At 38.8% G+C, this 16,843-nt stretch overlaps 1 protein-coding gene across 5 annotated transcripts; it reads right to left on the bottom strand.

The window, feature by feature from the left end:
• Positions 1 to 1,637: 1,637 nt before the first annotated feature.
• On the bottom strand, positions 1,638 to 16,623 carry LOC100261523 (eukaryotic translation initiation factor 4G). Of its 5 annotated transcripts, none has more exons than XM_059743195.1 (10): positions 16,537 to 16,623; positions 15,994 to 16,211; positions 15,674 to 15,807; positions 15,340 to 15,486; positions 15,078 to 15,151; positions 14,896 to 14,952; positions 12,986 to 14,425; positions 9,634 to 12,884; positions 2,310 to 2,504; positions 1,638 to 2,216 (listed from the first exon to the last, which is right to left on the bottom strand). In XM_059743195.1, exons 2-10 carry the CDS (start codon positions 16,167 to 16,169, stop codon positions 1,883 to 1,885), a joined length of 5,808 nt encoding a protein of 1,935 aa, XP_059599178.1. In that variant the 5' UTR covers positions 16,170 to 16,211; positions 16,537 to 16,623; the 3' UTR covers positions 1,638 to 1,882. The 5 variants fall into 5 exon arrangements, with proteins under 5 accessions (XP_059599178.1, XP_002269466.2, XP_059599179.1 ...); XM_002269430.5 differs by having other exon boundaries at positions 16,403 to 16,577; XM_059743196.1 differs by lacking the exon at positions 16,537 to 16,623 and adding an exon at positions 16,326 to 16,530.
• Positions 16,624 to 16,843: the final 220 nt, after the last annotated feature.

The following is a 16,843-nucleotide window of genomic DNA, read 5'->3' as shown; positions in this document are numbered from 1 at the left end:
TTTATCCTTTTTAATGAAATAACCTATAAATAAATTAGTCTTTGTTAAAGCTTATAGCTTATGTTAAATATAAGGGTTAATTGGTTAAAGGAGTCAAAATAACCCTCATATTTGCAAATATAACCCACCAGTCAAAAAGCAAAAAAATTGACCCAATTGAGACAAAAATGCCCTTCTTCTTTTATCTCTCCAACATATACAACTTCTCTTCTTTTCCTTCATTTACAGAATGATTCCTCATATTTTCCAAAAAATTTCTCTCATCATCTTATTCTACTTCATTATCTTTCTTTGGTGCATAAAACGGAAAGGTCATCTCCGTGAAACAGTGACTATGAACTTAACTGTGGTTAAGTTCTTTGTTAATGGAACTCAACTACTGTTAAGTTCATGTGAAATATCTTACTGTGAACTTAACTATGGTTAAGTTTTTTGTTAATGCAACTCAACTACTGTTAAGTTCAGGTGAAAATTCTTTGAACAAACTTTTCACTTGTTCAGAACTAACATTGGAGTCTCTATTTTTTACAAACAATGTTTGAAGTGAGATTTTGAATTTTCAAGAAATAAAATGATAATATAAAAAAGAAATTGTTGGTTGCTTACATTTTTTTCATATTTTCTTGACCAAAAATGAAATATAAATGAAACAATGGTAAGAAGTTAAACTTGATCTCCACAAGAAAAGAGAGAGGAGCAACCAATGACCGAATAAAAAAATTAGAACCTAATCTGCTATAAAACAAAGGGAAAAGGAAAGTTGTCCGGGAGGGAAAAATGAGGGGGGAAAGGGAAATGAGAAGTTGTATATGTTGGAGAGAAAAAATAAGAAGGGCATTTTTGTCTCCATCGAGTCAATATTTTTGCTTTTTGACTGATGGGTTATATTTGCAAATATAGGGGTTATTTTGACCCCTTTAACCAATTAACCCTAAATATAACTCTCAAAGGCAAGTTGTAAGAATGACATCCTTTAGATATTTAAATTAAAATGTGGTATAAGGTAATATAAGAACTTATGGCAAGTGCCAAATTAACATCCCCATATCCTATATAATAATAATATAGAAAAATTTAACAATATGATTTAAATTTCATGTCACATTTATAGTGTTAGTATAGAAGTTTGGTCTGCTCCGTATGCCAACCTAGCATTAGTGAAAATGGGAAGTCCTATGGTTTATTCATTGCACCTCTAATTTTTTGTATCATATTTAACATCTAAAAAGAGTAATCATATTCGCACAAAATGTATCATACATCACACCCAAAGCAAGCCAAAGCAAGCCAGAACAAATCTACATGCTTCTAGTCTTTTAAGCTAAGCAATGCGTTTTGTAATATTGAATTAGGGTTAAATAGGGCTTAACCCTACTTCTAAATTTCTAATCATCATTTTTCTCTCTAATTAAGTTCTTAAAGATATGGGTTACCTACCAATCTAGATCCCTGAGCCTTGGCTTGAAAAGCTCCGTACATTTTTTCTACTTTCAAGAGATGCATTTTAGTTTCCAGTATGCCCCAGGTTGTGAACCAAGACACAGAAAAAACAAACGGTTGCATGGCATGAGATTTGATTCCACGAGCTATGCCATAAGAATAGAGACGAGTGAAGAAATATTTCTACAGAGAAGGGATGTTAAAATTTTGGATGCTCAATTGTACCTTTTCGGCAATTTGCAGTTATACTTTGGGAAGAAATAATACTCAAAAACAGAAAAAAAGAAAAAAGACAAACCCATATATAAAAAGCACCCCCACCTATAAAAGAAAAGACAAGAAAAATATCATCCCTGCAAGATTAGGAGGAGAGGGGGCAAGTACCCTAACGCCACTAGCCAAGAATTTCTTCTCCTAAGATACAAATGAGCATCACTATCCCCTAAATAAATTTATCTAATTTTGCTGATCTGTAAGAAGGATCAGGAGGCCGGAAGTCATCCAACCGCAAATTGGACACTTTGCGAATCTCGTTCAACACATTCTCCCCTTTCTCTGATTTGATAATCTCCAATGTGCTCCCCAGAACTTCAGCCGCAAGCCCGATTTCTCGCAGCCGACCAGGCTCTTCTCCACCTTCAAGTATTATCTGCCCTAACTCCCTTAAGGGAATCACATTCTCTATGATAACCATGGCAAAGATGCGACCAAGAAATTCTGCTGCTTTTGGGGCATCATTTACAGCATCCTCCAAAGCAGTCAGTACAGCTTCAAATCTGGAAAACAAAATGCAGTGCATGATGAGTGAACCTGAGATTTTACATTACAGCAATCAATTTCTATGCTAGCAGGCTGTGTGCATTTTTTACCCTTTGATTAGTTGAACTTGACTTAACATGGCATCCCGAGATTTTGTTAGATTGACAAGAAGCTTAGCCAGCATGTCCATTTCTTTGTCTTTCCTCTCAAAAGAGTCTGTAACCCAAATAGACACCATAGATGGGTAGAAGCCTGGGGAATTTAGATCTTTGATGCACAAAGCAACTTCATTCTCATCTTTGGCACTGAAAATGGAAGAGGTCTTGCTTAGTACTTCAAACAAAATTATAATTGTAATCCTACCATTTCCCTCAATATAAAATGCAAAATAATAAATCTATTTTCCACAAATCTCAGTTGTTGAAAGTGGCTAAATATTTCCATCATCTCTAGAGATATTAATTTAAACATAAACCCAACCAATTTATAGAAGTTGAAGGACTTAACAGACATGGAAGACTAAAAAACAATAAATAAATATAATATATCTATTTCCAAATCCATCTATAGTGAACCAAAAATCAAAGACATCATACTTAGTAACAAGCATGGATCAGATATACACAAAGGAAAGGGTTCTAATAGGTGTTCAGGTTTCTATTGACATACAGCTTGGCAATATGATGATGTTTCTGTTGTTGAACATCTTAAACATTAACCAAAAAAGAAACCTTCAAAAAATAATGTAGCAATGGATTTATGAGTTATCAAACCCAATATCTTAAAATTTATACTGCAACCTCAATTTCTTAGTGAGAGGAATACATTATGTCCTTTGACCTGCGTAGAAACAAGTGTAAGCCTATGCAAGCAGGTTCTCTGACCAGAAAAATACAGGTAGTATTACTAATGTATTGTTCATTTCAAGCTTGTAATCTTCTGAATATTGCCACCTGAGAAGGAAATATGTATGCTTCTGTCTGATGTGATTCCTATTTTTCAGTCAGTTTCAACCCATTTGGCATACATCATTTTTATCACTCACTTTCTTCAATATTTTAAGGGGAAATATAATTACATATGAATTACATAAGTTTCATCATATGTATGCTTTCTTGTGATGAATTTAATCCAAATGAAACAGAAAGAAACACTAGCAGTATTGTGTGTAAAAAGTAAAAAGACTGACTAGTTTGGTGTCAACAACAAATCACGGAATTTAACACAGCCCATACAGTGCCCTATTAGATAATAGTTCGTTTATTTTGTATCACTAACATACTCTCGAATAACTACAGGTAGAGAAGGATTAACCACCCAGGCCTCCACCATAAAACCAACTATCATTATTCTTAAGGAACTCTTCACAACATAGGTTCCACAATTTTCAATAGAAAAAATTAACGACATCAAAGTGCATAGTGGAAAGTTATATTTAGCAGATGATAAAAAAAAGTAGAAGATTATACTTAGCAGATAACTCACCCAATCATAGCCATCTTATATCCTTTGTCTAAATTAGCATGACAACCAAATGCTTCAAAAATATGTTGAAAACACCATTAAAAAATATTTTAATGAACTGTTGGTCAAAAAAATTAGAAATTATCTTTTTCTCGGAAGAATCACAGGAAATGTACAAAGATCCCAAGTTGTATTTGGTTAGAATCTTTTTGAAACTTCTCCAACTCCAACAAAAAAAAAAAAAAAAAAAACCTATTTTGATTTTTCTTAAAAATGATGAAAAAAAGTTGAAGGCGTATGCATTTGTATCATAAGATATGCTTTAAAACAAGATACAAATTGATTTCTATAAAAAATGCATTGTATCATATATCGTAAGTTTTTAACAACTATGCATAAAGGTATCAATTACCAGATCTTTCTTTCATTAACCCAACAAAGTTGTTTTGCCACCTGAAGAAGACATCTCTAATCAAATGAGGAAGAATAACCCAAGAGACACCAAACAAGGTGAAAACCAGAGACTATAAACTTGATTGGGAACCAGAGGCTATAAACTTGATATCCAATCACAATGTAGAAGAATGTACTAGTTTGATTTGAAGTCTTGTTTGCAAAGGCAACACCAATTTAAGAGAGAGCACAACTCAAAAAACTTATGTTCGAAGTTTTTTCCTTATCATGAATTTTTTTTAAAAGAGGAGCAATTATGCATGTCAGGCACTCAGTATTAGCCTAACACTGTTCTAGTAACCTAAGCATATTACGTACTTTCTAGGTTTATATAGAGTTTCATTTTTTTCTTCCAAATATCAGGCACAACAATGACAGACCAGATGAAGGGTTAGACAAGGTACAATGTAGACACAATACTTTTACTCTAATTTAGAAAAGAAAAAGTATGAAGGGAAAGAGAGGGAATATAATTCTACTTATATTTAAACAGAATAACATATAAAAAGTTCTATATTCATTTACCTTCTTGACATGCTGTGTTCCTTTTTAAGAATTAACTAGGATCTATATCGCATGTTTGTGTCCATGGGACATAGTAAGTTCAAAAAAATCACCTGGATATATATATATATCTATTGATTCCACATTATCATATTTCCCCACATGTATTACCTTCCTTTCACATTAGAACCATGTACAAGAAAAGGGAGATGAAGTGACAAGCTGAACAAAGACACAGGCCAAGGCCCTAATCAACAACTGAACCCTAACCTCTACAACAGCAACAAAGAAAGGAAGAAAATGTAGGAAAGGCAAAGGCAAAGATTCACAGCAAAAAGGAATGAGACAAACAAAAGCAAAAGCTAACAAGCTTAATGAGCTCCTATACATTAACTAGGAATCTCACAACTTTGAATTTTATTGCCCAAAAGAAAAATCCTCCAGCTACACCATGATGAAATGTGATGACAGATCAATCCATTTATATCCAAATTCCACTAATTCAAAACCACACTCATCACCAATTTCCCCTAAAACAACCCCCCAATTCCTTTACATTTGAAATTGGAGAAAAAAACAAATTCCTTCTGAAGTTAATTTTAATATTTCATCATAATTTTGCTTATCAACATATATATACTCACCTTCTTAGGATAATCCTAAACAAGTATAAATTCTCTCCTTGTATTGAGTATCTCACTTGACCAAACTGAGAAGCCAATTAGGCTCAAAAAAAAAAAAAAACGAACAATGCTAGTTTATCAACATTCCAGATGAGAAGAAGAGGGGGGGAGATGACAAGCTTTCTATGAAACAAAAATATAGCCAGAGGCACAAACGCCTAGCACAACACCATGATGTTGCTATTATGGTATTTTACACTCTCAACAAGTAAAAGGACAAGAGCCTACAATTTTACTAAATCTGACAAAAAGGGGATAAGGAAACAAGTGTACAACAAACAAAATACAAAATAGGACCATTACTTAGCAGTCAGGTAACATTTTCATGAACAACAAAATTTATGCTTTGCGTGAATTTTTGAAGAATTACCGTACTAGAACTATAATTCAGATTAACTAGTGTTACCCCTTAGGTGTAGCTCAAATGGAAATGGGATGTAATGGGAATAGCAGAGGATCTAGATGTAATTCTGTTACCAAAAGGAGAAATAAAAATAAAAGCAAAATATAAAAAGCATATATATAAAAAAGGGTTACTCATGAAAAAAGTCTAAATTACCCAGTGTTATCAACAAACTAACAAAATATTTGGACAAACATACAATCATTTGTTGTTGACCTTATTGCAATAAGAGAATTAATTGGACCAAAATTGAAAGTGAAAATATCAAGTCTTTCATGACCCTCATCACTAAAAACCAAAAATCTGGACCATGCTTTCCTTTTCTTTTTTGATAGTAAAACAGCAAATATATTTAAAGATTTGAACTACCTAACAAAATGGGGTATTAAAGCATATACACGTGCACAAACGCGCCAAGAGGCCAAATAAAGAAGAGAGAGACCCCCCCAACAAAAAAAAAATATTTAGAACTTGATGAGTAAACAAAGTCCACCATGAAATTGAGAAATCTCCTATGTGCACTAACCCACACCAAAAAAATTACACAAAGGGTTGTGTGATTACTTAATCCTCTTTCAGAATATTCAAACATCTTCCCATTTCTTTCCACAGCGTCCAAAATAAGCACAAAGGTAGAGAGAGCTCTCTAAGCTTCTTTACTCTTTTTCCCAGTAAAGGATCCATACTAAAAAGAGAACCTCTTACTGAAGATTGCATAACTCAAAATAGAGATAAACTAACTACCACAAGATGACTATTTTGAACAATAAAAGGAGGATGTGATCAATTGTGTCTTCTCCTTTGCACATATAGCATCCATTTGGCAACTTTCTTCCCCTCCTTTTAAGTTGATCCAACATCAACATCATTCCTAAAGCTGCTTCCCAAGCAAAAAAAGGCCAATCATCAATGGATCCTAAGGCTGTCAGCACAAAACTGCAATTGACATGATCATATGCCTTGTCAATTTCCAGTGTTGCTGTTCAGCCTTGAGCCTATGGCCTCATTTTCTATAAGGATCGCGTCTAATATGTCACCCTTCCATGAACACGTGTTTTTTTTTTGATAAATAAGCACGCAATAGATTAAGAAACGGCAAAAAGCCACAAGGCATACAGGGAGTATACACAGCAGCCTAAACCAAAAGACAAAAAAAACAAGCAACCTCACCAGCCCTTAAGTGGACACTAGCCACTCCAAAAAGCCTAAGAGTGAAAAGGACTCCTCCCCAATATACACCCTAACCCAACTCTAAAGATTACAAACAAAATAATTTTTGAGCTTCTGTATAGCTAAACACCCCCCCCCCCCCCCCAAAAAAAAAAAAGCTAATTTATTCCTCTCCTTCCAAACGGTCCAAAAAATACACAACGGAATGGAATTCTAAATCTTTTTCCTTTTTTTCCCCACAAAAGGGTCCTTCCAACTGAACAACACCTCTTTAACGGTCTTTGGGAACACTCATGGAACCCCAAACAAGGCAAAAATGATCTCCCAGAGGACCCTGACCACTATACAGTGTAAAAGAATATGATTTACAATTTCTTCTTCACAACCACACAAAAAACAGCAATTGGGGAGCTACAATCCCCGTTTTTTAAGCCTATCCAGGGTGAGAATCTTCGCCCAAGTGGCCTCCCACGCAAAAAAAGCAGCTTTGGTTGGAACCTTATCCACCCAAATGCTCTTCTTCGGGAAAGAGAAATCGTTGGGAGCAACTAGCAGAATATAAGCATCCTTAACCCCAAAAATACCACTTCCCCCGTCTTTCCAAAAAACAGAATCCTCCTCTGAAGATAACCTGCAGTCCCTCAACAATATCAGCAAATCTCCGATCGAATCCAACTCCCAATCATTAAAATCTCTAGAGAAACCGAGGTTCCAACCTCCTTGACCAAAATTAGAGTCCCACACCTCATTAACCGTTGCATTCCTATGGACCGCCAAAGCAAATAACTGGGGGAAGATTTGGGACAGCGCTGCATTGCCACACCAATGATCAGTCCAGAACTTGATTTTAGTCCCTTTACCTACTTTAAACTGGATATTATCCCAACACCAGTTTGCCTCCTTCAGAATCTCCTTCCAGACCCCCACTTCAAGCGTCCCACGAACCTCATTAGTCCTCCACCCAAGACCCTCTTGGCCATACTTCACCAACAGCACCTTCCAAAGATTATCCTTTTCAATGGCAAATCTCCATATCCATTTTCCCAGCAAGGCCTCGTTCAGAAGGATAATCTTCCTTAAGCCTAGACCACCCTTCTCCTTTTGAGCACACACCACCTCCCAATTGATTAAGTGGACTTTCCTTTCCAAGCTTCCCCCTCCTCAAAGGAAGTCTCTTTGTAATTTTCCAAGCCTTTTTGCAACAATCTTGGGCATTCGAAAAAGGGATAATTGGTAAATCGGCATGCTGGCCAACGTGCTCTTAATAAGGATGATTCTCCCGCCTTTGGAAATATATTGTCTTTTCCACAGAGCTAATCTTCTCCTTATTCTCTCTTCCACCCACATCCCACATAGAAGGAGCCTTGTGATAGGCTCCTAAGGGCAGCCCCAAGTAAACAGTGGGCAAAGACCCCACCCTGCACCCTAGCTCCACTGCCATTTCCTCAATCTCTTCCACCTCGAAATCTCCTCCAACACACTAGAAGTCATACCAAAGCCCTCTTATATCACCTCACCCATAAGTCTTCTCTCTCCAACGATGGCTGACCCACACAGCTGAGAACATCCAAACAAAGCTGTTTGTGCAATTTTTTAATCAACAAGTTATTGAACACACCCCCATTTCCGTGTCAATTAACTCCAACACCCTATTGTCCAAAAGACCAAAATCCCACCTAGCTTCTAGAGTACCTCATTCTAAGAACCTACCCACTCCCAAACTCCCCACCATTCACAATCTAATCAGGGATTTAAGAATTTTCTGTTCTCCCCCCTTGTTGACTCTCCAACATTCCAAGAGAAAATCCAAATGTAAATGGCAGAAAATGGCAGAATCTATATCCATGTTTTCTTTAAAAATGGTGACCTCTTAATCCATTGTATATAGAACCAAAGCAGTTTATTCCTCCCCATCAAGAACTCATTAAAAAAAAATTGTACACTTGTGCATTTCCAGCATAAAAGCTCTATTACAAATCTAAACCTAATAAACCACATGGACGAATCTCCAACAAAATCAGACCCTATTTAACAAGATCATTTGCATAACTACACACCCTTTAGTAGAACTACAAGTTCTTCCACTTTCTATAGTTCTCAATCCAATCACAATGCAATACTGTACAAAATCATAAAGAAATTTCCATTATTTTCTCAGGATAGTACAATGAAACTGCAATCAGCACCCACCTAAATAAGGCAATACCAAAATAAATAAACTGTTGACTTTTGTTTACTTCCTTCAAGAATTTCCACCCTCCAAATTGAAGCTCTAAAACATGGTTATATGTGCACATGGGTCAGTCTTATTGCTTGATTGGTCTAACATCAACCAATATTATGGAATGCAAGGTATCAAACAACTAGACATTATTCTAATTTACATGCAACCAGGCCAAACCTACAGAGACATCTTTGCCAATCTTCTCTGCCTTCCATTGTGTTGACATAAGCATACAGCTATTGTTCTCAAAAAATTAGGCTCAAATTAACCAAGAGATTCATCCTTGCTCATCTTCTCTTTACCTTTTGACCTGACATAAGCATACAGCTATTGTTCCTAAAAATTTTAGTATAAAGCTTCCATTGACAGTGAACATATAAATATTATCATTCAATAAATACAAGTAGATATCTGTATAAGCACCAAAAACTCACATGCTGCCAATGCATAGTTCTTTAATTAGAAGATCAAAAAATTACTCAAATTGTAAAACATACAGAATAATTAGAGGCATCCAAGAGACAAGATGATACCTGTAAAATTCTTTAATTGCTGCTATGGACATGTCACGTAAACGTTCCTCGGGCCATACCTTCTCTGGAGGAACATTTTGTGAGACAGCTGGTCCGTGTGCCCGTGCAGGTGGAGAGGTGGCAAGAGATCGATCAAAGCCACGATCTGGGGTTCTTACATCCCTGTTTACATACTGCAGATTTCGGTCTTGTGTACTTGACTGGTCATAGGCAGATGGACCACCAAATCTCTCGGGGATGTACCTTGGCATGATTTCCTCTCTTGAACTGTAAGTTGTCCTATCCGGTACAGAACTATAACCATTCAAACCGGCTGTCAACCTTCTAGAGTCTCCTGAACCAGGAGAAATATCACCCAAAGGACCACTAGACATAGCTGGTGGCCCTCTAATGGACATTCCCCTAGCAAGACCACCCTGAGGACCAAGAGTAATAGAATCATCACCAATGGATCTATGAGGCAATGGAACTGATGGAGTCCTGCTTTCATAAGATTGTCTATCCTCTAATCGAACATCCTGAGCACCAAACCCACGAACCTGAGGAGATGGCAAACCCCGGAAACCACCCATTTGGGAATTTGGAGATGATAACATAGTTGAACCTCTTGGACCAAAGTCCATAGGAGGGGCCCCCCTTCTTGTTGATGAATTCATGCTTGGACCACGAGATAGCCTACTAGCTTGAGCCTGTCTTTCTTGAGCTGCATCCCTGTGCACTTCCTCAATCTTCTTCGGCCCTTCAACTTTTCTTCTTTGTTGCCATTTATTTTTTCGCAAATCAATTGCATCCTTCAACATGAACCTTACCCTAGAAGATAGTTTCATGTTGTTCGATAACTTCGCCATCCTATCAAAGTATACATCCATATGCTCCTTGGCTTTGGGATGATCAATCATCTCTCCAATTGTGCTCATCAGTTTGCACAAAGATTCTATATCTTCCTCATCAGGATTCTGATACTGCCCTAACAACTTCTTGATGCACTCATGCATTATCCTCTCGGTCAACATCCTCTTCTTGTACAATTCCCCAATCAATCTAATGTTGCCCAACATCCTTCTTCGTGCTTTGATTCTCTTCTCCTCCCTTTCCTCTTCAGACTGTTTAATCTCACCCTCCTCATCAGCTCTATTAGCTTCTTCTTGTTCTCTTTCCCCTCTCTCAAATTCCTCCTGACACTTGTTGAGAAGCAATCTTTTGAAAGTGATCTTTTCATTGTCTTCACTGAAGTCGGGCAGCTCTCTCGCCAGATGAAAACAGAAGTTAGCATACATTTCACAGAAAGTAGGTTCCATTAAAGCTTTGTCAAAGATCTGTGAGATGACACGAGTGAGAGTGTCTGCATTGTCAATATTAACTGCTTTTACTTGCTCAAAAAGCTTTTCAAAGTTCTGAGGAGTCAGCTTGTTCAGGATAGCTTTCAACTTCCTTTGTTTTACCTCTTCCTCATCTGTCGCTTTACCCACTTCATACTTCTTCTCAGCTCTGTGCATCTGTACCGAAGTTTGAGGAGAAGGAATTAAACCCTTCTGGAAGCCAGTAGCACGCTGCCATCTATCAGCATCAGGACTATTCCGTTGCCCTCCCTGAGAACCCATTGATTGCATTGGTCCAGAGAGGATTCCTCCAACATACTGCATAGTCGACTGCCCACGTGGGTTCCTTAACACACCATAGTTTCCTCCTTGGACAGATCGAAAGCCTACCACATTACCCCCATAACCAATATCTGGTCGCAGATCTCGTCCAGAAGAGAAAGGCCCAGGAAGTTTACTCCATTTGTCATCATCCACCACACCACTCCCACGGCGATCTGGTCGAGAACCCCCTGCCTGCCTATCCACAATTCTTCCAGGACTTGGGTATGAGTCACGATCAATAAGATGAGACATATTAATATTAGAAATCATCAGTGCCTCAGCTATATCAGATGTAATTTCAAAACCCTCCGGAAGATCATTACATTGGTCTGCAAATGTCAGCAGGAAATCTCTGGAATACTTTTTGCCCAAAACCCCGTTTCCATCTTTGTCATCAAGCATTGATCCTCCATTAGCGACACCATTGTCTTGAGTTTCCAATTTCGGTGTGGAGATGTCAGCTGCATCTTCCCAATCATCTGGCTCAGCTTTAGGCTGCTCACCTATATCACTTCCTACAACATCTTCCTGACCAGCATCAGCACTGACCTGTTTTACATTACCAGCAGAAGTGCTTTCTGAAGAGATGATAGTTTCTTTCTTCTCCTCTGGACCCTTGTATGCCATATAAAGATCAGAGGTTGTCCCAGCAGCATCAGCTTTCTGAAGAATTTCTTTCCTCTTCTTTTTTTTAACCGTAGTCTTGGGCCTATTTAGTTCTACAGTGGGTTTATCCTTGGAACTTGATACAGGATGGGAAACCAACCCACCACTACCATTTTCCACACCTGCCCCTTCAGGTTTTACAGTTGATTCTGAAAGATATGGGGTGGGAACAGGAACAGATTCTTGATCTGATGCAGCAGATTTTGCAACAATAATTTCTTTGACACCAATACTATCACTTCTACTCAAAGAAGCATCAAAAGACGAATTCTTATCACCATAAGAACTAGTGGGTAATACAGCATTGGATGGAACAGTTTCAACATTTATGGATTCCAAAGTTGTGGGAGTAGGTGCCACTGAATTTTCAGTTGTCCTATCAATTTCTGTGCAACAACTGACAGAAACATCCACCTCCTGTGCAGTTTCCACTAATCCAACCTCAATGCTGCTTGTTGTTACCTTCAACTCAGAATCTGGTACAGGTTGTTTAACAGCTTCTAGAGATATAGAGGAAATTGATTCTGATGACTTCTCTAAACAATGGGCATCTTGTTTGAACCCTTCAGGCAATTCACTTTCTCCTTGTCCTTCTATTGCCACAGTTGAATATTTTGATAATTCATTTTGCAAAGAAAAATCAGACTGCTTTTCATTACGAGTGTCTTTTATATGATTAGTGATACCAGCACCAGGTGTTTTGGGTGGTCCATGGGCAGACCCTTCCCCAAAACTATCAGCCTTCAATTCAGAAGCATCAGCACTGTCAGCAGTAATGGTAGACACTGGTTCCCGGGTAAAATCCAAGACGTCTTCACTGTTGCCCAATGTACCATGAACTGCCTTAGGTTCCAGAGTCTCAGTGACTCCAATTTTTGAAGAAATACCACGTTCCATAGGCCGAGAAGGCAAGTTTGACAAAGAAGCAGTTTGCCCGCCAACCTTTGAGAAAGGATGAAAAAATCCATGTACACATTATTATGGGATAAACTGGAAGTTCAAATCTCATAGAACAGGTAACATCACAAGCACAAGATAAATACCTGCTGTTGTGGTTGGGGATGTCCTTTCTTTCCAGTCTTCTTCTGATGCTCCTTAATCGAGTTTGACCTGCCAAGGGTTTCTCTTCTTCTGCCTTCATTGCTGGTCACAACTGATGCATTTTCATCAGAAAGGACACTTGGAGCAGAGGACAAAGTATTGGATGCTGAGCTCTCCACAGAAACAGTATCTGTGGCCACAGAAAATTGCTTGCTTGCCCCTGGTAACAATGTGGATGTTGAGGGTTCAAGATCAGTTTTTGGTTGTTGTAAAGAGGTTTCTGAATTGATGTCAGTATTCCTTGGCAGATGAAATGAGCTAGTTTCACCAGGCAGCCTTAAAAGTTTAGGTGATTCAACCTTTTCAGTGGCAGCTGAGCTAAGTGGAGGTAGAGCATCTGTAACCTTTTCTACAACAGAGACAACAGCCGGTTTTATTGTAACCTGTGATGTGGATGATGGCACAGAAGACATTACATTATGAACATCACGGGCATGTTCCAAGTTCAATGGTTCGGCAACACCCTGCATTGCCGTCCCAGTCTTACTAACAGACAAGGAGTTATGAGTAGGCGCATTTATGAATGGTCCAGTTGGTGGACCTTGGCTAACAGGATAGTTAAACCTTGGTGTTTGAGTGCTGGAAGTTAATGGGGTGCTTGTAAGGGGAAGCGAACTTGGAGAAGGAAAGAAGAGGGAACTGGCATTGTAGGAATTGGTATAGAAGTTGATTGGATGTGGGGGTGTAAATGATGGAATAGATTGGGAGGGAGGAGGCAAATTAGGATGGGACCTTGGGCCTGATGGACCTGACGACCCGCCATCCAAATATGGATCAGCCCGTTTATCAAGCCTCAGCTCCTCATGTGTATCAGGATGAGTAATCTTGACAGTAGTTTTGCGAGGGCCACCAAATTTCCCAGGCTGTTGTTGTGTATATTGCGGAGTCATCCCCATTTGCAAGTTTCCCAACTGAGGGGATAGTTGAGGCCCCATTGGAGTTGTAAAACTCAAGCCCTGGCCCTGATGAATCATTCCCTGAGGTTGCAAGGGATGGGGCTGTAGACCTGGAACAAATACCTGCTGCTGCACTTGGGAAGCATTCCCCATCTGTAATGGCATTGGCATAGGCATTTGCAATGAAGTAGCTGTCATGCCTTGAGACTGTAGTTGTGGGTTTGGACCACTAAATTGTACAGAAACCTGTGGCTGGTGATACGGTATTTGCATAGAAATCCCAGTCATAGGAAGGACAGAAGGCTTCTGTGTTTGGTTAGCAGGAGATGCAGATGATACTTGGACATCCCTTTTACCCTTAGAAAGGGGATGAGCCTCCCCAGCATTAGATTGCTCACTAGCAATCACGCCCTTCCTTGGCAAGTGCTGCTTAGGATTGGAAGGAAGCGGCAATGTAGGCACAGCTATAAAAGTATCATGGCGTGCCTGCAACATAAATAATCAAAAGACCCAAGTCAGGAAGGAAGCCACTAAATGACTGTTACAATGAGCCACAAGGGTATCAAAATTATTCTTCTTGAGTCATTACGGTATAATTGTATCTAGAGCCTAAACAATGATTCAGATATTAAAGGTTTAGAATTCGATTGTTCAACAGGCAACAAGTTCCATCCAAACACAGAATGGTGTACCGCCGTCATGCAAATCCCTGGTGTCATTGATATGGTGATTATTCTGTGATTTTTAGTTTTGATATCAAATACATATTTGCAATCAACACTTGCACCACACTCTTTTGCACACAGCCCTCTGCCCCACCTCTGACTGTCCTCCAACCAAACCCCCCCCCCCCCCCCCCCTCAAAACCCAACCATCCCACCAGAAAATAAAAATAAATAAATAGAAATTCTTGTTGGATTACAATCAAGAGATGAATGGAAATAGAACCTCCATACCTGGTCCCGCTTCTGCTCATCCAAATTAGGGGGAGCTGAACTAGTTCGAGCAGGTATCTACAAAAAGTACAAGCACAAAAAAAAATTCACTTAATATAGAAAATAGAAACACTTTCATAGAGTTGCATGTGATACCAAATACCTCAAACTTTGCAGAGTTAAATGAGAGAACAAAAAGATACCTGCATTCCATTCACAAAACCTGGATTTATGGACCCAAACTGAAGAGAGAATTGTAACCTGCTATCGTCTGGGGCTAAGCCATAGGAAAACAGTATTAGAATATTAGTTAATATTAAAGGATTATATAATTTTATAATCCTAGAAACAACTTCAACAAAAACTAAAAATTATTATATAGCATGTTAACTCAAATGATTGACCATCTCCTTCGTAGCAATAAGAACAGCATTCACAGCTCAATCTGGTAATAGAGAGACATACCATTGTCAGGTGCTGTTTGTGATGCTGTGTCAGAACTAACAGCAGCTGTATAAGAAGACGGGACCTTGGAAGATGGGGCCTTTGGAGCTCGACTGATTCTCTGAGGCGCCGAATCAGTGGGTTTGCCAGCTGGGGCATCAGATACTCCTACAATGAAATGAACAAGATTTGTTAAAAAAATAAAATAAAATGAAACAACAAAACCAGGAACGAAAATCAAATCTGGTTTCTTCCATTCCCACACTTCAATACCTATAGAACCTGTAGAAAAGAAATACAACGATTTCATCACAGAAATAAAGAACTAAAAATGAAAAACAATTTTCATTCATACCATGTGACGATGGCTGTGTATGGACACCATTCTGTATACCACGCTGCTGAGATGAAGGATTCGCAGACTCCGAATTTGCGGCGCCAACACTTACCCTAGATTGCCCTCCTTGTGCATTGTTAGGCCTCTTAAAACTGTCGCAACAACAGAAAAACAAGCGAAACATCAAACCCTAATTCGCCAATACAAAGAACACACCAAGACCCACAAAAAGAACCTAAGCACGAAACCCTAATTTCCGAACCCAAACAAAAACCAATTCACCAAACCCTAATCGGCCCCCCCAAAAGAAAAGAAAAGAAAAAAAAACCCTAATTTACCTCCGATTGGAAGACAAGGATGAAGAAGGAACAAACGCCGACGAAGGAGGGGCGTTCCCGCCGCCCTTCCCGGCACCGACTAAGAAGGTCCTCTGCTGCGCGGAGCTACCGGATCGCGCGCCGGACTTCCTGTAATGCCCGTCGTTCTTGTCGGACCTTGATTGATTGATGGACATATATCCCGAAACCTCAGAATCCTCAAATTCCGCTTAGTTTCCCTGCAACCAAACACCAGATCCACCGATCAAAAAAATCCAAAAAATCCAAAAAAATCGAAAAATGTTTCCCTAGGGTTCCATCTCAAATCATTCCAATTCCAACACCAACCATACCTCACAATAATCAAAAGAAAACAGAAAAATAAAAAAATAAAAAAACTAGGGTTCTATAGAGGAGAGAAATCGCATACAATGGCGGGACGCATAGCTTAAGTGAAGAAGAATAAGAGAAACAGAAACAGAGAGGAGGGGAAAATTGAGAGAGAGAGAGAGAGAGAGTTGTTTTTGTTTGTGTGTTGAGGGGTAATAGAAAAGAGGAAGTGACCTGGTGTTGGAGATGGTCAAAATAAATGTAGGTTTTTTAGGAGATCGCATTCGAATCGCGTGCCTCGCGCGTCCTACTTGAGCCCTTCGTTCGCCCCCTTTCCCCCATTTCTCTTTCTTATGCCTTTCCCAATTCCCCTTCTCACCGACCCTTCCCCTCTTTCCCTTCCCATTACGTCTTCTCCTTCCCCACGCTCCCTCCCCTTCCACGCGCCACCTCCTCCTTTCCACTTTTCCTTCCCGAAATATTTTTATTTTACAAAATAAAATAAAATATTTCAATTTTTAAGATTTTCCAATTTGCTTAG

The sequence above is a fragment of the Vitis vinifera genome, chromosome 15 (genome assembly GCF_030704535.1).
Source record: "Vitis vinifera cultivar Pinot Noir 40024 chromosome 15, ASM3070453v1".
Lineage (NCBI taxonomy): Eukaryota > Viridiplantae > Streptophyta > Magnoliopsida > Vitales > Vitaceae > Vitis > Vitis vinifera.
The sequence above is the reverse complement of the archived record's forward strand: the minus strand, read 5'-3'. Positions and strand labels throughout refer to the sequence as shown.

What these genes read in the sequence shown, in the direction of transcription:
- LOC100261523 (XM_059743195.1), bottom strand. Translation starts at nt 16,169, where the DNA reads ATGTCCATCAATCAATCAAGGTCCGACAAGAACGACGGGCATTACAGG. An exon ending in TCCTTGTCTTCCAATCGGAG is followed by an intron (nt 15,808 to 15,993) that starts GTAAATTAGGGT and finishes TTGTTGCGACAG; the next exon opens with TTTTAAGAGGCCTAACAATG. An exon ending in ATGAGCAGAAGCGGGACCAG is followed by an intron (nt 14,426 to 14,895) that starts GTATGGAGGTTC and finishes TTTATGTTGCAG; the next exon opens with GCACGCCATGATACTTTTAT.